This window comes from Rhinolophus hipposideros, assembly GCF_964194185.1.
Source record: "Rhinolophus hipposideros genome assembly, chromosome: X".
Classification (NCBI taxonomy): Eukaryota; Metazoa; Chordata; class Mammalia; order Chiroptera; family Rhinolophidae; genus Rhinolophus; species Rhinolophus hipposideros.
In genome coordinates this window covers 7,180,007-7,194,987 of record NC_138046.1, presented here as the reverse complement: position 1 = coordinate 7,194,987, position 14,981 = coordinate 7,180,007, and the positions used below count along the sequence as shown (strand labels likewise).

General features: G+C 58.5%; 2 protein-coding genes across 4 annotated transcripts; one reads left to right on the top strand and one right to left on the bottom strand.

Moving 5' to 3' along the window:
• The first annotated feature begins 867 nt into the window (after positions 1-867).
• On the top strand, positions 868-5,778 carry SRPK3 (SRSF protein kinase 3). Of its 2 annotated transcripts, none has more exons than XM_081041884.1 (15): positions 868-1,205; positions 1,277-1,407; positions 1,557-1,665; positions 1,796-1,883; positions 2,166-2,253; positions 2,680-2,786; positions 2,875-3,040; positions 3,161-3,186; positions 3,692-3,821; positions 3,913-4,152; positions 4,241-4,341; positions 4,790-4,897; positions 4,966-5,035; positions 5,115-5,207; positions 5,345-5,778. In XM_081041884.1, the coding sequence occupies exons 1-15, from the start codon at positions 1,153-1,155 to the stop codon at positions 5,527-5,529; spliced, it is 1,695 nt and encodes a 564-aa protein (XP_080898010.1). In that variant the 5' UTR covers positions 868-1,152; the 3' UTR covers positions 5,530-5,778. The 2 variants fall into 2 exon arrangements, with proteins under 2 accessions (XP_080898010.1, XP_080898009.1); XM_081041883.1 differs by having other exon boundaries at positions 1,093-1,205; positions 3,689-3,821; positions 5,345-5,771.
• Positions 5,779-5,814: 36 nt separating this feature from the next.
• Positions 5,815-14,973, bottom strand: IDH3G (isocitrate dehydrogenase (NAD(+)) 3 non-catalytic subunit gamma). 2 transcript variants are annotated; one of them, XM_081041877.1, is made up of 13 exons: positions 14,817-14,973; positions 11,203-11,241; positions 10,883-10,894; positions 10,528-10,625; positions 9,970-10,082; positions 8,692-8,752; positions 8,469-8,601; positions 8,164-8,297; positions 7,726-7,828; positions 7,487-7,633; positions 6,453-6,547; positions 6,309-6,369; positions 5,815-5,999 (listed from the first exon to the last, which is right to left on the bottom strand). In XM_081041877.1, the coding sequence occupies exons 1-13, from the start codon at positions 14,895-14,897 to the stop codon at positions 5,898-5,900; spliced, it is 1,179 nt and encodes a 392-aa protein (XP_080898003.1). In that variant the 5' UTR covers positions 14,898-14,973; the 3' UTR covers positions 5,815-5,897. The 2 variants fall into 2 exon arrangements, with proteins under 2 accessions (XP_080898003.1, XP_080898004.1); XM_081041878.1 differs by lacking the exon at positions 10,883-10,894.
• Positions 14,974-14,981: the final 8 nt, after the last annotated feature.

The window sequence follows — 14,981 nt, the reverse complement described above, 5'->3', positions numbered from 1 at the left end:
TCTCCATTCCCTCCTGGGAGCAACCAGAGTGATCTTTCTAAAGAACAAAAGTACCCATCAGCCTCTGCTGGAGCCCCATACTTGGCCACTCTAGGCCCCCTTCCCCCACCCCCAGCCACTCTGCGGCCAGTCCAGCCTTGGAGGTCGCCAGCCAGTCCCGCTGCCAGCCTTGCCCCAGCCAGGCCCTTTGACACCCTGGAGGCTTACCCATCCACCCCCTTTCTGAGGACCTGATTTTTCCCGGTCCCTCAGATGTAGCTCCAAAGTCATAGGCTCTGCCTGACCTGGATGTCCCTCTGTCACCAGTCCGCTACAGCTGTGCGCTTGTTTGCTTCCCACTGGAGGAGGACCCCTGAGGGCAGGGCCAGGGTGAACAGCTCCCTGTGCCTCCCATGGGGGCACATGGCACATGTTGGTGGAGACAATGAGCAGGGCAGAGATGGCAGGCCTGGAACAGAGCCAAGAGGGAGACTGCGCAGGGTCCCAGTGCCAGAGTCCTGGCTGGGCAGGTTCCCAGGCTTCCATTTGGCCTGGACCTCCGGTGGCAGGAACGTGTTGCCTTTAGCTCATGCCCCTGACTCTTGCTACACCAGGGCCCCCAGTGACCCACATTCAGGAAAAGGAGGACACCGGGCTCCAATCTATCTTAGGGGTCAATGAGGCACAGGAAAAATGGGAAGCCAGAGAAGGTTCCAAAAGTGTCGGTGGCGCTCTAAGCACATGGTGGGGGGTGGGAGCTTGGCCTGAGGACTGGTTGCCATGTCCATGGTGTCCTTGCCTGGCTGTCCCCCTCAGCCGTCTCTGGAGTGCAAGGCCTCAGCCTGGGGACCGGTCACCATGTCCTCACGTGGGTAACTCGATGGTCCTGGGGTCTGTGAGGGACTGCCTGCTCTGTCCCCGCAGTGGCCAGCTCTGCCAGCCGTGGGTAGAAGCGGGGAGGGGGAGAGGGCTTGTCTTAGGGGCCAGGATGGGGGGGCGCTGTCGCTGCACTGCCCCCTCCTCGCTGCATACCTTGCCCGCAGCTGAGCAGCTGGGAGGCTATTTATAAAGGCGGGTGAGATCAGCGGGCCCGAGGCTATAAATGCTCTGGCCAAGGCCGGGCCTCACAGGAGCAGCCCCCGGGGCGCTGGAGCTGCAGGCCGCGAGGTCAAGATGAGTGCCAGTGCTGGCGGTGGTGGCAGGGACAGTGTCGGCAGCAGCAGCAGGTAGGGCTCGGCCTGGGCGCCCGGGGCCCCTGGCGCCTCATACGCTCACTGCCCGCCCGACCCACCCACAGCTCACAGACCTCCTGTGGGCCCGAGTCCTCGGGCTCTGAACTAGCTCCCACTGCGCCTGTGCCGCGGATGCTGCAGGCGCTGCTGGGCTCTGACGACGAAGAGCAGGAGGACCCCAAGGATTACTGCAAGGGTGAGGCCTGGCCTGGGGTGCAGGCGGCCAGGAGCTCCCATGGGGGGAATGGGACAGCCCAGGGACAGGGTGCTGGTGGCAGTCCACGTGGGCCAGGGTGCCAGCAGGGTGATGCCCCCCACTGGTCTTTATGGGCTCCCTTCCCCCAGGTGGCTACTACCCCGTGAAGATTGGCGACTTGTTCAATGGGCGGTACCATGTGGTGCGCAAGCTGGGCTGGGGCCACTTCTCCACCGTCTGGCTCTGCTGGGACATCCAGTGAGTGTCCCCTTTGCCCCCTGGGGCCCAGTGCTGTCTGGGATCCTGCCTTTGGGCTTGGTTGGGGCCACCGCGATGTCCCCATGTGTCTGGCCGGGTCTAGCAGCTGACTCGGGTCTCGGCGTTGCAGGCGCAAGCGCTTCGTGGCTCTGAAAGTAGTGAAGAGTGCAGGGCATTACACGGAGACAGCTGTGGATGAGATCAAGCTCCTGAAATGTGTGAGGCGCCTCCCCTACTGACTCGCAGCTCCCGGGGAGCTGCCTGGGGCCTGGCAATGTGGGTGCAGGCCTGCAGGGGCTTCTGGAGCGGGCCGGAACTCCCAGAAGGGCGGGCTCCAGGTGGCTCTGCCCAAATGGGAGGAACTGGAGGAGCCAGCGAGGGAAGGGCCAGCGGACTGCTTTCCAGCAGGCTCCTGGAGTGGGAGAGGGGTCTGCCACCTCTGGGAGCAGCTGGTGAGGGGCAGGTTGGAGCCATCCGTGGCCCCTTGGCTTTTGCTCCAGGTCCGAGACAGTGACCCCAGTGACCCCAAAAGAGAAACCATTGTCCAGCTCATCGATGACTTCAGGATCTCAGGGGTTAATGGAGTCCGTATCCTTTGTAGGCTGAGCAAAGCCCCATGGCAGCACAGGCGCCCGCTTGTGACTTCCCAGCTGCTAGGGCCTCAGTTTGCTGATCTGCATGATGACACTTGTCTTCAAAATACCCTCACTACTTCGTTATGGAGGCACAGTGGGTAACCAGGTTGCCAAGTTACCCCCAAATGGCAGGGCCCACCACGTCTGTGGCGTACCTGGGCGTAGGAGTGGGGCTGGTCTGAGGGTCTTCAGTGTCTGCTTCTCCAGTGCCCTCTCCCTAGGATGACCACAGATGTACCATCCCAACTGGCATATCTGAGAATTACAGGGGCACTATGACCAGCAGGCCCACCAGGCCCAGCTCCCCCACCCCAAGCTGATGGGGGTGGAGCCTGTGCCCACTTGCGCGCCTGCCAGCCACCCTTCACTCCAGTCCCAGATGTGTGCATGGTCCTGGAGGTCCTGGGCCACCAGCTCCTCAAGTGGATTATCAAGTCCAACTACCAGGGCCTGCCTGTGCCGTGCGTGAAGAGCATTGTGAGGCAGGTGAGCACCCCCCCCCAGCCCACGTGAACAGCACTGGGAGGCAGCCTGGGCAGCCTGGCTGGTGGAGCTCAGGCGTGGCTGTCTCCAGGTGCTCCACGGCCTAGAGTACCTCCACACCAAGTGCAAGATCATCCACACAGACATCAAGCCTGAGAACATCCTGCTGTGTGTGGGTGACACCTATATCAGGCGCCTGGCTGCCGAGGCCACGGAGTGGCAGCAGTCAGGGGCACCGCCCCCATCCCGCTCCACAGGTACCAGAGCTGTATGGGGCTGGGGCTGGCCTGCGGGCCTCAGCCCCTGCCTGAGTCTCTGTTCCTTTCTTTCTACACCCACCCCTGTGCCCCTCCTTCCCGCCCCCGCCCCCCCTGCAGTCAGCACTGCCCCCCAGGAGGTCTGGGTAAGTTGGGATACCCCTCTTTTCCTGCGCCTCATCTCCCCCTGTCCTCAGAGCTCGTCTCCTCAGCCTCCCTGCCCTCCCCAGCACTCTTGCAGTGGCATTTACCAAAGGCTGGGCAGCCCAGATGAGGGTGACACATGTGGCGGGTCACATGCCCCAAGCTGCCCTTGGTGGCTGCTGGAGTCACCACTGCCTCAGTGTGAGGATACCGCATCTTGCACTGGGAGGGCCCAGGGCTGCCCCCCAGAGGAGGCAGGCACCCAGTCAGACGCAGGCCCATCCGTTCCTCCCTAACCTTGAGCTTTGAGGAATGGAGGCAGGAGGTGGGTGAGAGGCTGGTGCCAAGGAGTGTTCTGGAAGAAGGATGTGCCACATTCCGACATCCGCGCGAGCCCTGGGGCCCAGAGGCATTGTCCCCTGTGGAGTGGTGGGCCACAGGTAGAGGTCCCAGCTGGTCAAGGACTAGGCGACAGGAACCCTGGGGTGACCCTGGCTCTAACAGCAGCTGGGTAAGCTGTCGAAAAACAAGAGAAAGAAGATGAGGCGCAAACGGAAACAACAGAAGCGGCTGCTGGAGGAGCGGCTGCGGGACCTGCAGAGGCTGGAGGCCTTGGAGGCAGCTGCCCAAGCTGAGGGTGAGGGGCCGGAGGGGCCCCCCACCCTGGGGCTGTTGAGTACGGGCCACCAGGGCTTCGACTCACACACCACCTCTGCCCCTCTCCCCAGACTCTAGCTCAAGACTAGAGGGGGGCAGCGGCTCTACCTCTTCTTCCGGTTGCCACCCTGGAGGGGCCAGGGCCGGCCCCTCCCCAGCCTCCTCCTCCCCTGCTACGGGGGGCGACCGCAGCCTCAGCCCCGGCTCCCAGACCTCAGGCTTCTCCGGCTCCCTTTTCTCTCCCGCCTCGTGTTCCATCCTCTCAGGCTCTTCCAACCAGCGGGAGACTGGGGGCCTCCTGTCGCCCAGCAGTAAGCCGGGCAGGGCCAGCGGGTGGCAGGCAGGCGGGGCAGGAAGGGGCCAGGCTAGCTCAGTCTCTCCCTTCTCTTCCTTCCTCAGCACCGTTTGGTGCCTCGAACCTCCTGGTGAACCCCCTAGAGCCCCAAAATGCAGACAAGATCAAGATCAAGATCGCAGACCTGGGCAACGCCTGCTGGGTGGTATGAACGTGCCGTGGAGCAGAGTTCGGTGCCCTGCCGTGAGGGTGGAGGCACAGGCCCACTCCCAGAAGCCCTAACCTGGGGCTGCAAGGCACTCAATCAATCATTTGTCCAGTGAGGGCTCATTCAGCAATCCACTTGAGCAGACCCTACGGTCTGCCTCGTGCCACAGACCCACAGCTGAGCCCAAACCTGCATAGGTCCTTAAGTCTTGCGCAGTCAACAGAACCAGGCCCATGGCAGCGGGGGGGAGCCACTGGGAAGAGGCCAGCCTCTGCCTCAGATCGCCTGGCTACTTCCCCTTGGCACTTCTGGGGCCTCTGAGGCTCAGAACAAGCCCCACTGAGCTCCTTGGGTGCATGGCCCAGAGGAGGTTGGAGATGAGTGGGGTCTGGTGGGGGTAGGCCAGCTGTGGCCCCAGCTCCTCCCCGGGTCTGCTTGCCTCCAGCACAAGCACTTCACCGAGGACATCCAGACGCGGCAGTACCGGGCCGTGGAGGTGCTGATAGGTGCCGAGTATGGGCCCCCGGCTGACATCTGGAGCACAGCGTGCATGGTAGGCCTGAGCGTCCCCCAGTAGCGGCCAGCCTGCTGGCCAGCAGCCTCACCGTCTCCTCCTTCCAGGCGTTCGAGTTGGCCACCGGTGACTACCTATTCGAGCCCCACTCTGGAGAAGACTACAGTCGTGATGAGGGTAGGGGAGGCACGCACTGGGCTCGGCCTCGGGGCCTGCCGGCCTCCCGGCTGCCTCCCAGCCTCCCCTCTGTCCACAGACCACATCGCCCACATCGTGGAGCTCCTGGGGGACATCCCACCCGCCTTCGCCCTCTCCGGCCGCTACTCCCGGGAGTTCTTCAACCGGAGAGGTGAGGCTGAAGGGGCTCAGGCAGCCTGGGTGCACAGGGTATGGCGGGGACCTTGGGTTCTGAAAGAGGGGAACACAGACCCTGGAGCCGGAGGCCGTGCTGGCAGAGCTTAACCTGAGGCCTGCTGCCCGCCCCAGGAGAGCTGCGGCACATCCACAACCTCAAGCGCTGGGGCCTGTACGAGGTGCTCATGGAAAAGTACGAGTGGCCCCTAGAGCAGGCCACGCAGTTCAGTGCCTTCCTGCTGCCCATGATGGAGTACATCCCTGAAAAGCGTGCCAGCGCAGCGGATTGCCTCCAGCACCCCTGGCTCAACCCCTAGGCCCTGCCGGCTGCTGCCCCAACCTCCACCTCAGTGCCTTCAGGGAACGTGGGATGACTCCTGTCACCCTGCAGAGGCTGCCCTCCCCTCCCCTGCAGGTGCAAGCTCTCACACTCCCCGTGGCAGGGCAGACACATGCCGGGGCCAGGCCCACCCTTCAGAATTTGTTCTGCCCCAATCCTCACAGAGGGCCATGTGAGTGACAAGTGCACGCATTTCTTTTCTTAATAAAGTGTGAGCTCAAACACCAGTGTCCGAGAGTGACAGAAGCACACAGCCGAGGGCTGGGGCAGAAACTGGTTTATTCTGGGTCCACACAGCGAGCCAGCTGGGGGACTCTGGGGTGCTGGGGGTGGGACAGAGACAGCCTAGGTTTCCAGGGCACGGCCGTTCTTGATGCGGATGTGACGAATGATGTCTTGGATGGCTTCTGACGTAGTGCCCTGGCCCCCAATGTCCGGGGTGTGTATCTGCGGGAGGCGGTCAAACCTGAGCACCCACCAGGGAGCCACCAACACCGGTTCCCTACCCTGCAGGAGGCCCAGGGCTGCCCACTGTCGCTCATGGCTTGCTGGCGCTGGAACTGCCACCAGAAGGGCAGTGGTACCAGCTAAGGCCCAGAAGCCCTACCCTACCTGGTACCACCCTCCCCTTGGGGGCAGCAGGAAGTGCCAGGTCACCATCTCCAGCCTCTCAGACGTCACACCAGCTCAACCTGGGCTGGAAGACGGGTTTTGGGGGGGTAGGGAAGGCAGACGAGGGGAGAAGAGGAGCCTCACATTTTCATTGTCCATGGACGCCAACACAGCCTTGCGGATGGAGGTGGCGTAGGAGTGTAGCCTAAGGAAGGAGAGCAGCCTTCAGTTGTTGGGGCCCAGGGGGCTGGCTGGGCGCTGACGGCTGGGGAGCAAGAAGCCACTTACTTGAGGTGGTCAAGCATCATGCAACTGGCCAGCAGGGTAGCTGTGGGGTTGGCAATGTTCTTATTGGCGATACTCTTGCCTGTGTTCCTTGTAGCCTGGGAAGAGGCAAGATGATGGAGGGGGTGGCGAATGTAAGAGGGTAGGGAGTAGGATTCCAGTCATGCAAAGTGTCCATCCAGACAGGCAAATCCAGAGACAGAGAGCGGATTAGTGGGTGCCAGGGGCTGGGGGAAGAGGCGTGGGGAATGCTTGCTAATGGGAACAGGGTCTCCTTGAGGGTAATGGAAATGTTCTAGAACTCGACAGAAGTGATGGTTACACAGCACTGGACGTACTTAACAAATGGTTTCACTCTATGGTATGTGGATTTCACCTCAATTGTTTTTTAAACTAAAGACTTAAAAGAAACCAACAAATGGATCAATAAAATGTGGTCTACCTATATGATGAACTATTATTCAGCCCTAAAAAGGAATGAAGCACTGACACACGCTACATGAATCAACCGTAAAAACATTACGCTCAGTGAAAGGAGCCACATATAAAAAGGTCACACAGTGTATGATTCCATTCACATAAAATATCTAGAACAGGCAAATTCATTAAGACAGAAATTAGATAATGGTTGGGGCGGCCGGTTAGCTCAGTTGGTTAGAGCGTGGTGCTCTTAACAACAAGGTCACCGGTTCGATCCCCGCATGGGCCACTGTGAGCTGCTCCCTCCACAACTAAACTGAAACAATTACTTGACTTGGAGCTGACGGGTCTTGGAAAAACACACTTAAATAAATAAATTAAAAAAAAAGAAATTAGATAATGCCAGGGGCTGGTGAGGGAGATGGAAAGTGACAAAGAAACTCCCATCATTCTTTTTGGAATGACGAAAATATTCTGGAATTAGATAGTGGTGATGGTTCAACAACTCTGAATATTCTAAACCCCCGTGAACTGTACACTTCTGAAGGGTGAAGTGGATGGTGTATGACCTATAGCTCAGAAAGGTCAGCAGCCCGGGCACCGCCAGCGGCACTCACCGTCTCAAACACAGCGTACACGTGGCCATAGTTGGCCCCAGCCACAAGGCCAGGGCCCCCGACCAGCCCTGCACAGACATTGTTGACGATGTTGCCATAGAGATTAGGCATCACCATGACATCGAACTGCTGGGGCTGGGACACCAGCTGCAGGGCAAGGAGAGGGCGGACAAGAGCTTGAGCACAGGAAACCCAGGATGTCCAGGGCAGGCAGCCCCACAGCCGGGCAGGGTAACTACCTGCATGGTGGTATTGTCCACGATCATACTCTCAAAGGTGATCTGGGGATAACAGGCTGCCACTTCCTTGCAGCACTGGAGGAAGAGACCATCGCCCAGTTTCCTACGGGGGTGGGATACAGGAAACTAGCTCAGCCACTGCAACAGTCAGATAGAAGGATGGGCTACGCAGATGGCCACGGAAGGCTGGGTTCTAACGTCTAGCCAGTCCAAGTGCAAAACGGGCAGAATCCCGCTCTACCTCCCCCAAGTGTGCACTGGGAAGGGTCCGTGGCCGGGAGACGAGCAACAAGGCACAACCCCGCATGTGGCCCCTTGGTGGGTGGCCGGGGTCTGGGGCCCCAGGTCCCTGAGAGCAGGCCCAGGCAGCCTGCTCCAGTCAGCCACTTGAGGGCTGCTGGCAGAATGGACAAACGCATCGCGGAGCGAGGGACATACATAATATTGGCCTTGTGCACAGCCGTCACTTTCTTGCGCCCTCTCTCCTGGGCCAGTTTGAAGGCGTATTCGGCAATGCGCAGGGACTTGGCTTTGGTGATAATCTTTAGGCTCTCCACCACTCCTGCCACGCTCTGAGAAGGGGAGAGGGAGACGAGACCTGGGTCCTGCCCCACCCTGTCGTCTAGCACAAGCTTTGCTTTGGCTTTCCTTTGCTTTAGCCTGCTTGACCGCTGACACTGGCCGGGCTCATCCCCAGCCCCCATGAGCCTAGAGGGTCGGGGGGCGGCCTGGGCCTGACTCACCTCATGTTCCAGGCTGCTGTACTCGCCCTCTGTGTTTTCCCGGACAATGAGGATATCTATGTCCCTGTGCCGGGTCACCACTCCTGGCAGGCTCTTACAGTGGATGACATTGGCATAGAGGTCCAGGCTGGTGCTGAGGGCACACAGAGAGAGGCAGCCGGCCAGTGCCTTGCTAGCCCACGGCACCCTGGCCAAACCCCCACTCCGTGCACTTGGCTCTCACCGAAGGATGTTGTTGCGGGATTTGTGGGATGGTGGCAGGTTATGGTTTGTTTCGATATTGCCTGCAGGACAGAAACAAGACAAGCAGTCTGGAGACGGGACCCCCCAGGCTCAGCTGTGCCACCCCATTCCCCTTCCGGACCCAGGGAATGTGCACCAAGGAGCAGCTTCAACCAGAGAAGACGGCTTTCGGCAGCAGAAATACTTCATAGTACAAGAGTAACTTCCAACATAAGCGCCATGAAGGCGGGGGTGGTGCGTGTGCGTTCGCCTCACTGATGGGTTCTGAAGACCTAACAGAGTACCTGCCTCATGGCAGATATGCCATAGATGCTGAATGAACGGGCAAGGCTTGGCAGCTGACCGGAGGTCTTGCCAGACTCTGGCAGGGGAACATTAAGACAAGGTCTGCCTGGACACAAAAGTCCCCACTCCTGCTGATCACCAGGCTGGCACCAGCAAGAAGACTAGAGATACCACCGGAGCTGCATCAAGGCACCACACAAGCCGCAGCTCAGGGGCAGGGGCAGGCAAGAGCTGCCTAGAAAAAAACCACCAACAACACAGCTTGACCTTGGCTGGACCTAGGGCACCAAGACCAAGGGCGGCCACTGGGAAAAGGCAATCGGAGGGTGCTGGGTAGTGGAGGCCTTTCTCAGGTCCACCAGGGTTACCAACCCCTCCGAGTCATGCCCTGCCTTCATCCAGAGTGCCTCAGGCACAGTGGAGTTGGCACGTCAGCCCTTCCACTGGACAGCTGGGTGTGGGTCTCTACCCAGCTTCACCTCTGCTCATGCACTCCTCACTCCAAGCAGTTCATGGGCTCAAGTTTGCAGAATGAGTGATGGAAACAGATTAAGAACCTGGACCAAACTAAGGTAAACTCAGGAGGGGCTACAATTCCTGTCTGTAACATCCATTGCTGTGCCAGCTAGTCCAAGGCAGCAAGCCAAGTTTGAGAACTGTCTCTGTGACATTTAGTTTGTGAAGACAGACGCCGAGGATCAAAGCTGACCGCAGCAGAGAGGGCTGCTTCGGGAGGGAAGAAGACAGTGGTAGGCAGCCCATCACGGGACAGGCTCCCGCACAGCCTAGAGCTACCGAGACCTCAGAATCTCAGCAGACAGGCCCCCAGAAGCTTCTGTCCACTCTCCGAGCACAAGGGTCCTTCCTCTCTAGCCAGAAAAGCCCCACAGTCAGGGCTGTGGAGCCCCAGGGACAAGCATCAGCTCAGAGGTGAGAGAATCATGCACAGCACCTCCTCCTGGCCCAAGCTCACCCTTCAGGGCCACGCGGTTCCGACGGATGGCCATGATGGCGTTGCGAATGTCCTCTTCATCAGCATTGGAGCTCACGTGCACTTCTTCGAAGTCCACCGGCACACATGCGTGCCTAGGGCAAAGCTGGGTCAGGGCGGCTGGCCCCGGGCCTCCCCCGCGCCTCTTCTAGGGAGCCGATCTGGGCCACTGGCTGCAGAGGCAGTTACTGCCTCCTGCTATTGCCCACCCTGACCCGCCTCTGGCTGAGAGGTGACTGGACTCAGCTGCGACAACTGATGGGGACTCGCTTGAACTCCACGACACAGTTAGCAGAACGGGTGCCCCCTTCCCCATGCCCATGCCAGCCTGGTGAGATCGCCAGCACCAGGACGAAAGGCTTGGACTTACAGCCCTCCTGCCACTGGGTGCTTGGGCACTGGGCAAAGTCCCCGGCAGTAGGCTTCTGTCCCTTCCTGCCCCCCTGGCACCAAGTGCTCAGGGTACACCCCAGCTGGGCCTGCGGCACCACCTTCCCTAGGGGGACAGATGAAGGGGAGGTGGGCCTGGCGGCTCCCTACCTGAACACAGACTTGACGTGCAGCATGAGCTCTGGCCCAATGCCGTCTCCTGGGATCATGGTGACCGTGTGCCGTCCACCATACTTAGCCGATGGAGGCTGGAAGGAGGGACATGGTGAAGGCGGCCCTTTAGTTCCCTTGTGCCCGCCAGCACTGACCCGGTGGGCCAGCCAATCGTGAGGTGCAAGTTTGGGGTACCTGAGCTCTGAGTCCCACCCCATCCTAACAGGGCGGCTCACAGGGGCTCCCTGGTTAGGAGGACAGCAGCAGCAGCGGCCCCTGCCCCCGCCTGGACTTGGGTCAATCCCAAAGCAACTAAAAGCCCCAAATCTAACAGGCAGATGAGAATACTCACAATTGTTTGTTGCTAGAGGGTTGACAGGAAGGAAGAAGACTTGGATCAGCCAAGGTTGAAGGAACAAGGCTGTGCCTTTTCCCTGGGGATACTTGCTGTCTAGCACAGTTCAGGTAAGGAGGTAAGGAGGGGTGGGTGACCTTTGGAGACCGCACCACAGAGGAAAGGACACAGAGGGCCAGGGAGCAAAGAGGCATGGCACACACGTGAGCACACGCACACATGTACACATACGTGCACACACCCCCCACGCACACAGATATACACACGTGCAAGTACACACACCCCATGCACACACACAAACCTGGGCGGGTACTTACTGAGAAGCTCCTCCAGGGGGCCTCGTGGGCACCCAGAACCTGGCAAAGAGAACCCAGATGCTAATAGTTGTTGTCCAGCCCAGAAAGTCAATTTGGCCAGGAAGAGTGACCGTCCCGCTGTGCCCAGACAGGCCCCGCATGTCGCCCCGCCCACTTCACCTGTGCACGTGGTCAGGTGAACAACAGCACACAGCGCATGGCCAAACAAATGGCTCCAGAGCCCCATTTCCCACGGACCAGTCTGCGGCACGTGAAGAATCATCATAATCCTTTATGCCTCCTTCAGCTCCATGGGAAATTTTTTAAAAAGTGTTTGTCTCCCTCCCCTCCTGTAGTTATTTCTGATTCTTTTTTGGCCAATTATTCCTACTCAGTGATGTCTGTAACTTGGAAAAGTGGGCACACTAAATGTGGTACAACAGGGAAATCATTACAACAAACCACAGGGCTACCACAATAATCATTGGATCACTTTTCGATCATTTTTCCGCATTACAAACTCAGCATATAGTCAGAACATGGAGAAAATCTAGAACGTGGAGATCAGAAGAAAAAGATAGCACGTAGCTCCCTGCCCCCACCTCCCCCTCCCAGGTCAGCACTGTGGGGAATGGCCGCCCAAAATCAGAAATCCAAAACAAAAGTGCAGGGGAAAATCCAACCATTTTTAGAAAAATAACAGACACCAATCTTTTGGAAGGCTTTAATAAAGGATTGCAAAACTGCTTCGTGGCCTACAAGGACAAATGTCCCCAACCTCGACTCGGAAACAGCCACATTTCGCCACATTGGTGCCATGCCCGACAACTACAGAGCAAAAGCCACTGAGCCAAATAGGACAGGTGCTGAGAAGTGACCAAGCTGGAGTCCCCACATTGTCCTTGAAGGAGAAGCCCCTGTCCCAGGTCCCCCTGCAGGGAGCCCGCACACTTTCCTCCCTGCTGTGTCTCACCCGGGAACACATCTGGGTGCCCCTCAATCCAAAGAGGCAGGGGCAGAGCCAAGGTCCTTCTTGTCCCTTGGGGATGCCCTGCCACTTTCCTCCTGGAGCAGCAGCAGAGCATTCCAGCCAATGGCAGAGTCACCGTGGCCATTTCTCAAAGAGCTGTGCCTTCCTGCTAGGAGTCTAGAAAGTTCAGGCAGAGGTCGACGGTCCCCGTCTGGGTCTCCTGGCCCGTATTCACAAGGCACGCACTTGCATGAGCGCTGGCAGCACAGGTGTGCCACTCACCCGCCCAAGCCAGGGGCCAGGAAGGGCGTGATTGCTAGGACAAGACGCGCCGGGAGTATCTGCTGGTCTATGTGGCTCCTGGGTCTTCAGCCACAGGCACACTCAGGGCTTTTCTGTTTTCCTCCTACTACTTGTCAGTATCTGGATTCATCTTATTTGTAGGCTCTTGATACAAACGTGTGGGAGGCAGCTTAGACTGCTCTTCCTCCAGGAAGCTTTCCCTGATGCCCTAAGGCTGCTGAGTTGTCCCCTCTAGGCTTCCAAAGTCCTACCTCAATTCCTACCCCTCCAACCACAAATCTCCCTAGGTTGTCACTGCCCTGCTCCCTGCCCAACCCCTAAGCCCTGGAAAGTGGAGGCCTTGTCTGTCTAGTCCCCTATTGTCACCCCAAGAACCAGCAGAATGCCTGGCCCAGAGCTAGGACACAAAAAATATTTCCTGAGTGAATGAGCACATGAGAAAATGAAGGAAGAGATGGAGGGCTTTGGGGCCAGGGAGACCTCAGTCCAAATCCACATCCACTACTCTTGGCAGCAAACAGCTAACCTTGTTCAGCTTCCTGTCCTCACCTGAAATCCACAGAACAGTGGGGCCTACCTTACAGGTGAGTATTCAAGGCTGGTGTCCCCTGGGGGGGATGCTGGGTTGACCCCTACAGCTCCTGGCAGGAATTCCTCCTGGGCTTCAGCCCTCTGAAGTTCACTGGCACTGGACAGGTAACTCAGGTGGGGTGGTGAGCCAGTACTGGCACCAGGCCTGGCCCTGCATCTCTGCAACCTCCCTCTCCCGCCTTGGATCACATCACCACCGCCAGGGCTAAACCTCTCCCTCACCTGGTCCCTATGCTAGATGTTCCTTTGGGCTTTGCCAAAGGCCCAGAGAACTCTCAGGACAGAGACTTCCCTGACCTTGCTCTGGACAGATGCAGGCACCTTCCTTGGGAGGTTCCAAAGGTTCTGCCTCACATCCAGGCTACCTGTCAGAGGAGCTCAGTACGAGGCAGGATGGGATATATGTATAGGCTCCCCGCTCATTCGTCAAGTAGGAAGGTGGACTATCAGCCCTCATCCTTTGATGGTGTCACGGAAAGAAAAGGAGTCCAGGGAAGTATGAGTTCCCGCCAAAGGGCTCCCACCCTCCATAGCTTAGTGAGCCTTCTCTGTTCAGCATGTTTTCCCACAAGGTCCCAATTAGTGCGACCAAAGATCTGAGATTCATCTCTAAAGCTTGCCATATCCAAGCCAACCAGTCTCAGGGCAAGGCAGTCAGTGCCTGGCTACCAACTGTTCACAGCCCCCCATGGCCACCCCAACATGGACACAAGCACACACACAGGGAGGTCAGGGAGTAGATAAACGACTTCACCAAGACCCCATGGGAGCCCCGCTGCCAGTTGTCAGGGCCTCTGGAAAGCCTCTCATCAGCAAGGTGAGAGAAGTCAGCATTGTAAACAGAATTTCATAAAGCATAAGCTGTTACAAAGCCATCTTCCCCAGGGACCAGAGAGGGGGAGCATGGCAGGAGATGTGTCCAAAAGGAGTGTCAGCAAAGTTGCAGGGTTCTGGAAGGTCAAAGTTAGCTGGATCCTTTGAGATCCTTTGAGACAGAGGAGAAACTGAAGCCCAGATGGAGGAGGGGCTGGCCTAAGGCCACACAGTGGGTCAGTGGGGTAGCTAGGCCTGGAGAGCCTATCTCTTGTCCTCCAGGCCAGTCCTGGCTCGCTGCCGCTACACATGGTTTCCAACCCACCCAGGGACTACATTATCCTCATTTAAGTGTGTAAAGAGAGAGCAATCGGAGTTGAATAACTAAGATCCTAAACGGAGAACTCCCAGCAGCCTCCTACCCCGCCAGCCACAGAAACCCTAGCTCCCTCCCATTCCAGGCGCCTGCGGGGGGTTGGGGGGAGGGACTGGGGCTATAAGAATGTCGGAGGCGGGTGTTTGGGGGTGCTGGCAAAATCTGATTCGACATCTCCACTGGGATATGTGGCCAAGCAGTCAACAAGTGGAAAATCCTAGCAGGAACATCGGCAGGGAACAGGATTCTCAAGGCAGCAAAAACAAGGGGGACCAAAACACGTGACAGCCTTGGGAGGGGTCCCACAAGGACACTAGGGAGGTGACACTTGAGCCACAGCGGCCCACTCTCCCCATCTGTATGGAGCTCCCCCTACAAGATGAAGACCCCCGGGGAAGCCCGACAAAGGCCACATTTGGCCAATATCCTCACTGACAACGAAGGCGGCCAATCAACCCCGGCAAGCAGCCCTCTCCCCGCCCCTTGCGGGGCCCATAGCCAATCGGGTTCCAGGATGATCCAGGAGCGGAAGACCCCCCAGCGACCGCTGCAGCTTCCCTGCAACCCGTTCTCCCCTCTCACCTCCCAAGGACGGCAGAGCAGTCCTGGCCTGAGCACTGCCTTCGCAGAGCCGCCGAGAGCCTTCGCCACCTTCAGCGCCATGATGGAAAATGAGAAACAATGAACGTCTCGGCTACGCAGAAACCGCTCTCGCGAGAGTTCAGAAGAGGGCAGTCCTTGGACTGA

Coding starts and splice junctions, on each gene's coding strand:
- SRPK3 (XM_081041883.1), top strand. CDS start 1,153: ATGAGTGCCAGTGCTGGCGGTGGTGGCAGGGACAGTGTCGGCAGCAGC. Junction 1,666..1,795: donor TGGCTCTGCTGGGACATCCA/GTGAGTGTCCCC, acceptor TCGGCGTTGCAG/GCGCAAGCGCTTCGTGGCTC. Junction 3,041..3,160: donor GCCCCCATCCCGCTCCACAG/GTACCAGAGCTG, acceptor CCCCCCCTGCAG/TCAGCACTGCCCCCCAGGAG.
- IDH3G (XM_081041877.1), bottom strand. CDS start 14,897: ATGGCGCTGAAGGTGGCGAAGGCTCTCGGCGGCTCTGCGAAGGCAGTG. Junction 8,298..8,468: donor ACAGCAGCCTGGAACATGAG/GTGAGTCAGGCC, acceptor TCCCCTTCTCAG/AGCGTGGCAGGAGTGGTGGA. Junction 7,634..7,725: donor TGGACAATACCACCATGCAG/GTAGTTACCCTG, acceptor CTTGCCCTGCAG/CTGGTGTCCCAGCCCCAGCA.